This window comes from Xiphophorus maculatus, chromosome 6 (assembly GCF_002775205.1).
Source record: "Xiphophorus maculatus strain JP 163 A chromosome 6, X_maculatus-5.0-male, whole genome shotgun sequence".
NCBI lineage: Eukaryota > Metazoa > Chordata > Actinopteri > Cyprinodontiformes > Poeciliidae > Xiphophorus > Xiphophorus maculatus.
The window spans coordinates 8,697,138-8,710,689 of NC_036448.1; the positions used below are offsets into that span (position 1 = coordinate 8,697,138).

At 38.8% G+C, this 13,552-nt stretch overlaps 1 protein-coding gene across 2 annotated transcripts in view; it reads left to right on the forward strand.

The window, feature by feature from the left end:
- Positions 1 to 13,528, forward strand: part of LOC102234040 (vasoactive intestinal polypeptide receptor-like) — a 30,565-nt gene extending 17,037 nt beyond the window's left edge. For both annotated transcript variants that reach the window (XM_023335666.1, XM_023335668.1), the window contains exons 6-13: positions 1,886 to 2,015; positions 5,779 to 5,932; positions 6,577 to 6,637; positions 7,290 to 7,356; positions 7,446 to 7,537; positions 8,003 to 8,132; positions 9,097 to 9,138; positions 9,292 to 13,528. In XM_023335666.1, coding sequence (XP_023191434.1) covers positions 1,886 to 2,015; positions 5,779 to 5,932; positions 6,577 to 6,637; positions 7,290 to 7,356; positions 7,446 to 7,537; positions 8,003 to 8,132; positions 9,097 to 9,138; positions 9,292 to 9,483 — 868 coding nt within the window. In that variant the 3' untranslated portion in view covers positions 9,484 to 13,528. The remainder of the gene's footprint in view (positions 1 to 1,885; positions 2,016 to 5,778; positions 5,933 to 6,576; positions 6,638 to 7,289; positions 7,357 to 7,445; positions 7,538 to 8,002; positions 8,133 to 9,096; positions 9,139 to 9,291) is intronic.
- Positions 13,529 to 13,552: the final 24 nt, after the last annotated feature.

A 13,552-nucleotide genomic window follows, 5' to 3' on the forward strand; every position in this document is an offset into this window, starting at 1 on the left:
CATGGCTGTCTAAGGTTTGACAGTTCTTGACTTTATTTAGGTCTTTATTTATTCATATTATATGGGAAAGGTGACTTTATGTTAGCTCATAGTTTTCATTTTAAGTCCATCTCGGGTCTGTCTGGGCTCAGGGACTGCTTCCTTCAAAGAACCCGCCGTAAACCGGATGTGAACGGCTTCAAGTTTATTACAGCCCTTACTTCTGTTGTGTCCTGTCTCCTAGCAACCGCGAAGTAGCTAAACATAAGCTAGTAAAGCCAGAGGTTGAACTCTTGAGGTTTTTTTATTTATTATGTATTTAATCCTTTTTATTAATTAAATTATGGAACTCATCAAATTAAGTTTTTTTTCTTTCTTTTAAAAAAAAAAAAAATCATATGTATACGGGCATATTTTTTTAAAAAATTGGACACATCTGCGTTAAGCTTTTAATTTTTTTACCATCAGATTTTATAAAACAAAATTGTTCCAAAAGGGCAAGCCTGCTAATTTATCAGTTTTGGGGTTTTTTTGAGCGTTAAATTTCCACAGCCTTCGTCGCATCACTGTGACGTTTTCCCAGGCGACCTTTGGAGGACGCAGACCCTGAATTAGGACAGACTCTATGCATATCTTTTTACTTTTCAATTTCATAATTGGGTTGTGTATGTTTATTTTACTATATTCTTTCTTACATTTCCACATTATTATTATTATTATTTTATTTTATTATTTAGAAAAAATGGCCTAAAAAGTTCCTATCTAATATGTTTGTCTTGCGTTTAAAGCTTTATCAAAACTGTAGTAAGAAATTATTTACAAATTTCTTTTGTAATTTCTGATAAAGTAACGCCCATTAAACTTTAAAAAGATCTTTTTGACCATCTGTGTTTTGAATCCTTACATCACAGTTAATTCATTTGTCAAGTGTGCCCAAGTGTCACTTGTTTGAAAACCACGGAGATAGACCAATAAAACCACATCTTAATGCTCCTTTCCTTTATTTTCCAGAAGCTTAACACTGGTAATGCTAGTGTTAAGAGAATTTTGAAAACTTTGACATTTCTTGCATGAACGCCGCAACGCTATTAGTCGTAAGTGACTATAAACTCAAGCTACAGCCTATAGTCTAACCACTTAGCGGGGCGGACGATGTTTACAACATCCAAAAGGCAGATTTGACCCTCTGTCTCGACTTCCTCTTAAACAATAATGCGACACTGATAAGTTTAGCCAGAGTGTGTTTGGCTTTTCTTTTTTTTTTTTCTTTTTGTTTAGCAAGCAGCCTTTTCTTCTCACATTTGTGCTGTTTGCACATGACGGGCTAAACAACAAGGCCTGTGTTTACTCCGGCGGGTCACGGAATGCCATTGGCCCGCGCCGCGCAGCAGAAACACAGGATGTCATGAGGCTTTGCTGTTTACGTTCAGCTTTACATGCAGCGCTCGGGCAGCTGGCTGATGCTGCGCCGCGTCTCATCTGATCTGCTCAGATGATCCGCCTGGCGGTTTCACGCAATTACACCAAAGTCATCGGCCTAACCGCTGTTTGAAAACACTCGGAGTGAAGAATTCGCATTAGTGGCATGTCATCAAATCCCTGAAATTGTTCGACTCTGCTGGTTGTCAACTTGGATGTTTGCACATCTGTTTCTGGCTGATAAATATGCATTTTTTCTGGGAAAACTAAATCTTTTATGTGTTTAGCAGATACTGTATTTAGTTCTTGACTACTTCAGGGTTTATGTGTTGGCATTCAGAAGCGGCAACAGAACTTTGATTTACGACAGTCAACAGTAACAAACACTAATCTACTTCTGCTTTGCTTGGGTAAACCAATGCAGCTCGTCTAAATATAGATCCTCCTTTTGGAAGTGATCCTTTTGTCCTCTTTCTTTCTTCTGCAGGAAGCTTCACTGCACAAGAAACTACATCCACATGCATCTGTTTGTATCTCTCATCCTCAAAGCCGTCACCGTTTTTATAAAGGACGTGGTTCTGTACGAGGTGGGCGAGACGGAAAACTGCCAGGCATCGGTGAGTAAATCCGTCCAATCAGCTGTCTGATCTGCCAAACACCGACCAGCCTAAACACATGGAGATGACCAACGGTGTTTACAGAGCCGGCCCAAGGCATATGTGAGTTAAGTGGCTGCTTGGGGCCCACAAGAGCATCCTTTGATTTTATTTCGTAGTGACAGATTGCACATTTTTACACAGTGTGCACGTTCTATTCCACGTTTTAAAACCAAAAACTATTAAACTTGCTAACTTGTTTACTGTGATTTCAGTGTTTGTCTGTAGATGTTACTTTCAAATAGTTAAATTAAAAACGCCACACTTAAAGATACCACTCTGCGTTTCAAAAATGTGAATTAATTAGAACACCTTTGCTTGTTTGCTACTCCTGTAACAAGGTTAAAATCAATAGTCATAATAACACTGGTATGATGTGCACTGCAAAAAAAAAAAAAATCTTACTAAGTCATTTTGGTGAAGTTTCTAGTGTAAAGGATCTATGTTCACTTAAAATAAGACAACACTAACTTACAGGTAACTTTTCAGCAAGAAATAGGAGTTTAAGTCAATAATTTCTTGATATTTATTAATAAAAAAAGTACTAGTTCCACTGGTAGATTATAACACAAATTTCTTTCCGTGTTATAAGAGAAAAAATCTGCCAGTGTAGCTAACCATTTTTAACCAATATTAAGCAGTTATTGACTTAAAATAAGCTCCTATTTCTTTCTAAAACAAATAGCTAGTTTTGTCTTATTTCAAGTGTAATGAGATATTTGAACTAGAAACTACTCCAAAAATACTTGGTTAGATTTTGTGGTTTTGCAGTGTAAGCTGATCACAAATGACACTCATAATAGCAGGTATGTTTCAGGTATAGTGTAGGCTAGAAATTATATAGTATCTGGTTTTAACATGTTTGAATGAGGGGCCCCGAATTAAAATCTGCTTAGGGCCCCCAAAAGGCTTGTGCCGGCCCTGCTGAAGAGATTCGTCCTAAAAAGTACAAACCTTTCAGGGAAACGACACGGTTAGTTCATTTTTCTCCCAAATCGTTGATTTCCTCTGTTACTTGAAGAAACTCCTCTTTCAGACTTTACTGCCCTAAAAGTGTTTGCTCAGAGTTTACCCAACGTTTAGGGTGTAACGGTGTTTGCAGAGTCTGTTACACTCCTGAACCCAGGTTTTCTAATTCTTCTGCAAAGCAGGATGCTGTGAGAGTTCCTGTTTGTTTAACGCTGAGCCTGGACCACAGACACCGTTGGCAATAAACTGCATTTACAGGTGCGATGTCTTCTTAGAAGCAATTTGTCTTGACATCACTGTTGCCGCAGGCGCCCAGGCAACAACAGGAGTCCGATAAACGTCTTGTGTCGTTCTAGTGCAGCACGGCTGTTTCAGTGGGACGTCGGTGGAGTTTGGTTTTTTTTCAAATCTCACTTTGTCTGATTTATCTCCCTTATCTCTACCTAGAATTAGATCATTAGACTGTAAATAACCTGCTGCTCCGAGGGCTGATTGTTAATGGCTGAGTGGAGATATTTCCTCTCAGGGATTCCAAGATTACTCAACACCAAACACAGCTGCTCACTTTCGAAGATGTTTCTGAAAACACTTTAAAAAGTGACTTTTTATACTTTGGTTCAAGTTAGTTGGAATGAAGAGCTCAAGTGGTTCTAAAGATTTGTTTTTATGCTTGCTGCCTTCTATTTCACTCTGTGCCGAGCCAGTGTCTGATTCACAAAGCAAAAAGGTCCAATAATACCAGCGCAGAAGTCGAGTTTAGCAGGTTGGAGTGATTGGAAGTCCTTGTGTGTCAGATCCAGGTTCACAATCTGAGAAACAGCAGGATTTTAAAAATGTTTTACAAGTACAGCTATAGGTCATAAAGGATGGAGGAAAATATCACATTTACAAAATGAGATACAAAGAATTTGTTTGTACAAATATTACATGTAACTTGTACAAAACCTGACTTGTATTAAATTGCCCTATTTTTGCCTCATGAATGAATGAAAAATGTTTCTAAATAACATTTAGAAACATGTTTTTGATTTTTAAAAATCAAAAACAGCCTTTTCTTTGGAGATTACAGAATTAATATTTAACATCACCAGAACCACATCACCACAAAGTTGTTCTGACGCCGTTTCTCTTCCCCTGCGCCACAGTTACCACCAGCATTCACACAGCTGTGAATCTTTCGCGCTGTGCCTCATGGATGGCAGTGGTCTTTGATAACGGGACACTCTTTTCGTTTCGCCTGCAGTTGGAAGACGTGTGGCTCAAACGGATTTCCATCCGTTTCTTAATGCACGGCCGATGCCTCATTTAAATGAAGATAAAAGGCATCAGAGCAGACAGTGGTGCAGAGCTCAGATTAGCTGGAGCAGAATGTTCTGTTATAATCTGATGAATCATTCCTTGCAAATGCCTTAAAGAGCGCAAGCTTTATTCTACTGGGAGCAACCGCCAGGCTTGAAATCGACAGACAAATGTACATTTCAAAACATGATTTCCAATTCATTACGTCTGGTTGTGTGATGTAAAGGCATCTTAGGCAGTACTTTTCTTTGTCGTCATGAAGAGTTTCAAAAATAAACCTTCATAAACTCCCAATTTTAACTACGTCATCATTGCTCTTGATTATAATTGCGTTTCTACATTATTTAAGAATGATATACAGCCAGAACAATAAAATAAAATAAGGATATTGATTTTGGGATTTAATAGAATAATGAATCTGTGGCTCTTTATATTATTTTAATTTTGATAGGATGGTTAAAGTGTGCACATGTGGGAATAAACTGGTGCAAATGAAAATTTGGTAACACTTTATTTGAAGGGGTGTGTATAAGACTGACATGACACTGTCATAAACATGACATAACACATGTTATAAACAAGAAGCAGTCTTCATGAATGTTTATGACTGTTGTTATGAAGAGGTAAATTATGACAAAAGTTACCAAATGTTGCATTAAAATCACCAACTTTCCATTATTTGGTAAATAATGTCACTTTTAGTGCAAAGTTGTACTAAAACTTGCAATAAACGTCCATTAAAATGGCCAACTTTGCATTGAAATTGTCACTATTTACCGAACGTCTCTTCATGTCATAAACATTCATAAAGACTTCTTCATGGTCATGTTAGGTGTTTTATCATGTTTATAACAGTGTTACGTCAATTTTATGCACACCCCATGTTACCGAATTGAAGCTAATTCAACGTAAACATGCTCAAAATATGATGATTCCTACATTATGTAGATCTGAAAACAATCCGTAGGGAAAGTTAAAAACATCCCTCAGAGCGCCAACGCGGATACACAATGTGATCCGCTGTGGCGTGCTGGTATTTTCTTTCTCATCCGAAAGGCTAAACAATTAACCGGACTGAGGAGTTGATATTCGAGGGAGTCAACCTTCCCAAGAAATGACATCAAAATCAACAACCAAATGAGAAGAATGTCTAAAATTCAGTCAGACAACACACAACACATTCTGTTTGAACCACTTTAAACCAAGCTAACATTAAATTGCACGTGGCTTTGACTTTTTAAGAAAAGACAATAGCAAGCGGAAACAACAGTGTCATTGGCATAAACACAAATTGGACAATTAACTGGCAAATCCTTTGTAAAAAAGGAGAAGAACCTTTCCAGGCTGCAAAAGCAATTTCTGATGAGAATTAAAGTTAATTATTTCTGTCTTGAAATACATTTACATTGTATGCGGAGTGAAAGCAGCGAGCCACAGACTGGTGCTTGTGTTGCAGGTGGGCTGCAAGGCGGTAGTGGTCTTGTTCCAGTATGGAGTCATGGCGAGTTACTTCTGGCTGCTGGTGGAGGGCCTCTACCTTCACGCTCTGTTGGCAGTCTCCTTTTTCTCAGAGAGGAAGTACTTTTGGTGGTACATTTTGATTGGCTGGGGTAAGTCTCCCTTTTTTAAAGAACTTATATGACATGTTGGCAAAGTAAATGTTGATTTCAGCAGCAGCGTCTCTGCACTTGCAGTGTAAGATTCAAGAAATTTTCAAAGAGCCGAACTAAGTTATCAAAAACATAAAACTGATTTTAACCTAAAGATTAAACTTTCCCTCTTTGCGTCAGTCATTCAATAAAATCCAAACTTTCTCACAGAAGAGCTGCCAGAATCTGACGCTTCTTGCTTTCACATCTCTTTTAGCCCTTTAAAAACTATTGAGATGGATGATCGGTAACCATGTTTTATTTTGCCCAAAACACCAATAAAATATCTATAAATAGGCTTGAATTGGTATTTTCCAGCAGGAGAATGGAGAGAACCATGTGACTTCCAAGCAGAGTCCCCAGATGAGCCAATATTGGCACTGAGCTCATAAGAATCCTGTAAAAATAAAAGATAAGCATACCCAGAATGCGTAACGGCTTCGGCTATAAAGTAATGCAGGCATGGCTCGCCCACATACTAGGCCGTCTTGATGTTGCGAATGGTTTGTTTGGATGCCCGTGGCAGTAGCTGACGACTCCTGTTTGAGACGGGGAATGTTTTAACACTGATGTTACAGATAATATTGTCTGCTGTCCGTTCACAGGGGCTCCAACCATCTTCATCTCTGCTTGGGTGGTTACAAAAGCGTATTTAAATCCTCCTGGGTGAGTTAAGCGTTCTGTCGTTTTCTAAAAACATTCCAGAAAACGACAGCTTTTCAGTGCGAGTGGCTGCTTTTGGTGAGCCGGTGCACGCACTGTTGGAAAGCCAGTTCCCTGTAATTTAGCTGATGGTTTGACTGAAGACTCAACGACTTTTACAACTAGTAAAAACAAAGAGAGCCTTGGAAAGAAGCTGCAGATTCTTAGACTCTGCAGCTAAGCATCCTTGTGAAGCATCCTCATGAAGAAGGATGCTTCACAAAGGCTCTCACTCCAATTTTTCTTGTTCATTTTTTTTTTGTTTTGATCGTAAAGCTTTCACATCTTAGAAGTAAATAGCATTGTTGTAATTAGCAAATGTAGGAAAGTTTCTTAGCACTTTTTTCTTTTTGAACCGTAAACTGGACAGTTTGCCAACTGTTTCTCCAACACTCGACAAAATAAGATAATATATTTGTGAATTGGAAGGGAAGTCATACATAAGATTCTCTCCCCACTCAAAAAATAAATCTTGCATTTCTAGTCAGTCCGCAGAGTCAATAGTTTAAAAAATGTTTTGTGGGTATATTATAAATGTAGTATTGCTTCCTGCTTTTATTAATCTATATTCTCTCTTTTTTTTCTTTCTTTTTCTTGTTTTGCTCGTCCGTGCCAGATGCTGGGACACAATCGACGACGCGTCATGGTGGATCATCAAAACGCCCATCTTAGTTGCCATTCTTGTGAGTTACATGAGTTACATCAAATGTAGGCTCTTGACGTTTCAGGTGACGCTCCCCGTTAACCAGCGCCCCACTTCTCTGTTCATCAGATGAACTTTTTCCTCTTCATTTGCATAATCCGGATTCTGCGGCAGAAAATGAACTGTCCCGACATCGGAAGGAAGGAGTCCAACCAGTACTCGTAGGTTTTCCTTTGCCAAACGGCAACACGTCTGTTGAGGCAAAGGTTAACGTCCAGCTGTTTCCTGCTGTTAAAATTTGCCGTTAAGTTATTGCTCTTAGCGAACTAAGCTACACGATACCTTCCAGATGCATTCAGGCATTTCTTTTCAATTTTGTCATCTTATAAACACACAGTCTGTATAAGACGTTTATGTAAGTAGAGCAACACAAAGTAATGCACAACTGAAACATTACTAGTTATGCATTGCTATTGCTAAAACAACAGTTATGCATGCAGCATTGATTGACAGCGCTAAGACCCTCCTCCTGGCTCTGATTGGTTGTTTCTGACTGCCGTATTTCTGCGGGTGGCAATAGGACCACAGGAAGGAGACAGAAAAGCTTATTATACCGTGACAATGGGCACAGTTTTAACAAATATGTAAAAAACATTGTTTATAAATTTTCCTCTTTCTGCTTTCAGGAGACTGGCTAAATCCACCCTGTTATTAATCCCTCTGTTTGGGATAAACTACATAATATTTGCCTTCATCCCTGACCACATCCACCCGCAGCTCAGGATGGTGTTTGATCTGGTTCTGGGATCATTTCAGGTAACACACCTAATCGCTTTGTAAAGCTTGTTCCTGTTTGTCTTCATTTCAAACAGACAGAAAGTCTTTATTTAAACAGACATTTACTGCCAACATCCAACGTCAATATCAGGAGAACCACAAAATAGTGTGTTTTAATAGTTACTATTGTGCATTTGCAATAAGTTACTTGATTTAAAACATGGGGTGTCCAAAGGGGGCCATTTGTGGCCCTTAGAGGAGTTTTGTGTGGCCCTTCATGCAGTTCAGGAGTGGTATAAATGAGGCTGATGCCCATGGAGATTTGTTGTGTTTTTTAGTGACAATTTTACATCTTAAATAGAAAATTTTAGGTACAAAACAAGTGTTTTTTCTTTAATTAGTCTTTTTCTTTTTTTTTCTTTCACTTTTAACGCCATCTAACAAATCTCCAGTGAGGTTTTACTCAAAAACAGACTCAATCCCACCTCATAACTGAAGTGGGCTAAATCTCACCGAGGGTTTTCAAAGACAGTTCTCATTTTTTGTTGCTGGGGATAAACTAAAGACTATATCTTGACCAACAAGTTAGGAAACTGTACAACATTCATTTACCGCAGAGCAGATAAAAAGAAAAAAACAATAAAATGACTTTTGCATCTTTAATAAATAACTGGCCTCTGAGTGTTTTCAGCTTGGCGATTTTGGCCCCCGGTGCAAAAAGTTTGGACACCCCTGATTTACAGTACTCCACCGGACATGGATGTTGAGAGCAAAGTGCAAAAATGGAAAGTTGGAAAATCCTCCCCGTTTATAAACCGTTTTGGCTCAGAATGCTATCTCCCGGGAACATGTCCCAGACGTCCGCATGATGAACCTCCTGTCTCAGCCTGAAGTTGGTCTTAATCTCGCCGTCATTATTCATGCGCAAATATTTGGAGCATTTCCCTCGGCTGTGCTGTGCAGCGCGGCTTTCTCTTCCTTCACCTCTGCGTCTCTCCGACAGGGCTTCGTCGTCGCGGTGCTGTACTGCTTCCTGAACGGAGAGGTGAGTAAATTCAAACAAAGCTTTTTTATTTTTTTATTTTAGGTGTTAGCTCTTCTTATTTAAAATGCCACAGAGTCTGTTATTTTTTAACCCACCCCTCCTCCTCCTCGCTCTCTCCATACTGTTTGCTCTCCCGTTCGGCCTCCCCTGCAGGTGCAGTCCGAGGTGAAGCGTAAGTGGCGCAGGTGGATGCTGCAGCGGTTCCTCGGCGCCGACACTAAGTACCAGCAGCCGTCCATCGGGAGCAACGGCAACAATTTCAGCACCCAGATCACCTTGCTGACCAAATGCAGCCCCACCACGCGGCGGGCTTCGGCCTGCCAGGAGCACCTCTCTGCAATCTGACCCCCTTCTGGTTTTTATTATCGGTTAATAACGTGTGTGACTCACACGTACTGTTGCCATACACTGGGTGTACAGAGGCCATGATAACCCTAACATGGATTTTCTTTCTGTTTTTTTTTTTGTTGTTGTTGTTTTTGTTGTTGTAATCTTATATGCTGGCTACAAAAAGCAACAGGTGCTCGGTGTTTTTTCTCGCCAGAGCACAAAGTCATCTGACACCTCTGACAACACTTTCTTATTAATGAAATGTAAAGAAGGTGCGCGCCTTTTCTTTTTTCCAGATCATATAAAATCTGCTGTGATCACAGAGAGAGAGTTCATTGAACTGCAGCGCGGCTGACTAGTGGCACAAGGTCACCGACTTTTCATCCCATCGTGAAGCGAGATTTGTGAAAGAAAGGAAGAAGGATGTCCCTTTCTTACTTCAAAATAAAAGCCTCAAACATTTAAACCCAGGTACAAGACTCTGCATATCAAGAATAATTGCAAAGAGTTCGGACCAAAAGAGAACTGAGATTCAAGCTGATGCGTTGCCTTTGCTTGACAAGCAACGTTTAGACTGATTCTGTTGTGGAGCTCAGATCATTTTTTTGTCCAGTCAGAACGACTTTCTCACTGAGGAATACAACACAGAGAGCTGGAAGGGTTTGGGCCGTGCACGTTTGAGCCAGCATGTGACTCATAACACGCTAGCTATGAAGAAGCGGACGCAGAGGCTGAAACAAGTGGTGACAAGCATAATGATCATCTTTAGAACTTAAAAGTGGCACAAATCTACTTTGGTTCCTATTCTGTGTGATTGATTTGGTTGATTTACGAGCATTTTCAACACTCGTGGATGTTGTTTTTGGCTGCTAACGCCCAAGTTTCCAGCACAGCTCACATGCAGATGACATACAGATCTACTGTCATGCATGTTAAACACTTAACAAAATGCATAATCAGAGAGGAACCTGTTTTCATTACTTATAGCTGCATTTTAATATTGTCCGCTCATTCATTCATACCTTAGATCATGTTTAATCTGGAGTCATGGTAAGGTAGATACTTCAACATGAGTCTGTCTCCTCGGCGATCGTTCTTGGCCATCATGGCAGATGATGCTGCAGATCAAACAACTATATGACCTTTTCTGGGACAAACTTAACTTAAATGAGAAATATTAGCATCTTAATATCATGAATCTAAATTGGTTTTTACCTCTACAAAATACTAATATCCAAGGGAAAGATACACACATTAGCACCAAAAGCTATACAAAAAAAATATACAAATAGGAGCCCCATTGACAATATCATTAAGTACTGGCTCTTTGAATGAATTGTGAATCGATGATTTATGTTCTGAGCTTGAATAACAATTTAATCTCCTAGATAGGATTGATTGGATCGCATAGCTGTGATAAATAGGTTCTGATAAATTGAAAACAAGTGACATTGCACTTGGTTGTTTAATTGTAAATGTCTGCCTTTGAGAATAATCACATTATATACACTTTAGCAATTCAGAAGTGGTAAATTCTCAGCTCAGCATGTGAAGAAGTCGTCCTGAACTCAACCTTTAAGCTAACGGAGGAGCAACGTTAGCTACCCTGTGGTAAAATGTCAAGGATGAGTTAAACTGGACCAAATAACTGTAAAGAATAAAATCTAGTCAATCTCAAACATCAGAGGCTAGAGGTTACATGACTCTTAGGTGTCTGCAGTGCTCTACAAACTACCTACCAAGGAGGCCAAACGCTAAATTGTCACTCTGTTTAGAATCAGTCAAAAATAGCACAGTGGGTAAGAAGTGTTTTGCTTCGAGTGAGATTTAAATGACTGACATGAGAAAAGGGGGAAACGGCTAAGTATCACTCTAAAAGCGTGAGAGTTGGCAAAAAGGCCAAGCAAATAAGCAAGCCAGAGATCAATGTTGACAACAGCAACGCTGGCTACGGCGTAGCAGCATGCTAACTCAGGCAGGGACAACTTCCTCGCTGCTCTGCGTTTAAAAGGAACTTCATTATCATTTGCTGATTGATCATCCAAAGAGAAGCAAGAGGATAAGTTTTGTTGCAAAGGGGACAAAATGTATGGACATCAGTGATAGGACTGTTCTGACCAGGAGTCACTGAGGAGGCGTCCATTAGCACAGCTAGCGTACTGGGTGTGATTATCCTGTCTGTGACGGTTTTATATGGACCATACACTCGGCTGAATTACTGCCGGATAACATTCCAGGGGAGAGATGGAAGCTCCGGCTTGTGAAACTTTGCTCAGATAACAGAGGCTTTTAGTTTCCTCACAATGGACGGAGCAGATATGTAACATGAGTGAATGCTGAAGCCATCTTCTGTTGTCTGGACTGCATGGATAAATGGCTTAGTTGTGGTTTTCTGTTAATATTCCGTACTGTTGTTACCATTTGTTTCCACTGACAGTTGTGTATGTTGACATTGACAAGATAAATTGCCTTTTTTTTTTCTCATCTGTTCATTGTTTCCTAAGGATGAATCTTTTTATATAAAAAGATGAAAATGTTTTCCTCAGCTTCATTCTAATTCCATTACGACTCCCTTGTGAGTTTATTTTATTTAATTTAATTCAGGGGTTCTTTTTAAGTTTAGGCCAGGCTTCTAAACAGCTCTTTACAAAGGTTTTACAAATAGAAATCTGAAAAGTATAAAACATTCATTGTGATTATAGCTTCAAGTCCAATTTAGCAGATAGACGCCAATTTTTCTTTTCCTATTCTAATTTGTAAATAACTCGAGCCCAGTTAGAGTGGATGGACGTCGTCTGTGAACAGATGTTTTTACAAATTTTAAGTCACAAACTCGCAAATGACATTGTATTTATGTTTTGACTTTAAAAACTTAAACCATGATGTCTGCTGTGTTTGTTATCATCTTCAGCACTGAAAAAAGAAAACATGTGATCCAACTTAAAACGTTTTTTTAATTAGCTGCACGTAACCAAATTAAGTTGACCAAAGTAAATATATTAAATTCATTAAGTTGTCATGTTTAACAAATGTTGATGAATTAAGTTTAAACTTAATTTGATTATATGTAACAAATTCACAAATTATTTTTAATTCTCTTTTCAGCTTACCAAACATCTGAACAGAACTGCTAGATTAATACTGAGAATAAATTACTTAGAGCTTAACTCTATTTCCTAAGTAAAACATTTCAAAAGGGATTTGGTTGGGAAAGATTTCATGTTGTAGTATCAGACTAAAAGTAGCGCTGCCTGCCACACTTTTCAGATTCTGTGATTTTTGTGTGTAGAAAAAACTGTGGACAGTTTCCTTCGCAATGATGTGCTAATTTTGATGGTGTACAACACAATGCCCATAAACTACATTCATATGGTTGTGACACGACGAGATGTGAAAATAATAAGGTGTTAATATTTTTTTGTTAAGTATAAAAGCCCATTTACCCAACTGATAAAAAAAATAAAATAAAACTGAAACTATCAGAGTGGGGGATATGGGGACTGTAGTTCTGACTTCGCTACTTTTTTTCATAAAACTTTAGCATTAGCATTAGCATGCTAACATTTGTAGGAGCAAATTAGGACAATGATCGCTGTAGACTTTTCCTGTTCAAAGGTGTAGGCAAATCCAGCCAAAAACTGATGACCACTCATGAGCTGCTCAATGTTTGCTCCAAACACTTTATCCTTAATGTGTAAATTTCATATTAGGAGACGTGTGACTTTCCCCGTGCTGGTTAAACTACAAACGGAGCTAAATATGTACCTTGAACTTAATGTCACAGAGAGTTCTTGTTGTATATATATTGCTATGCTGTAAATAAGCAAACACAATTATTTTACTATGTAGTTTATGGTGATGCTTAGTACTCAGGTGTCAGCTTGAAATCAATGTTTACATTAAAAACTGCGTTTCTCACTTGTGCTATTTGCATCATGTCAGTGTAAAGATGACAAAAGTCTCTTTAATTTGTTGTTAGAGGAAATGTTTTGTGTGTGTGGTGTAGAATTTAAGGTCGTTGCTGAACAAATGAAGATGAATATAAACATTTGCACTCTGATTTGGCTTCAGTACCTTTTCTGTT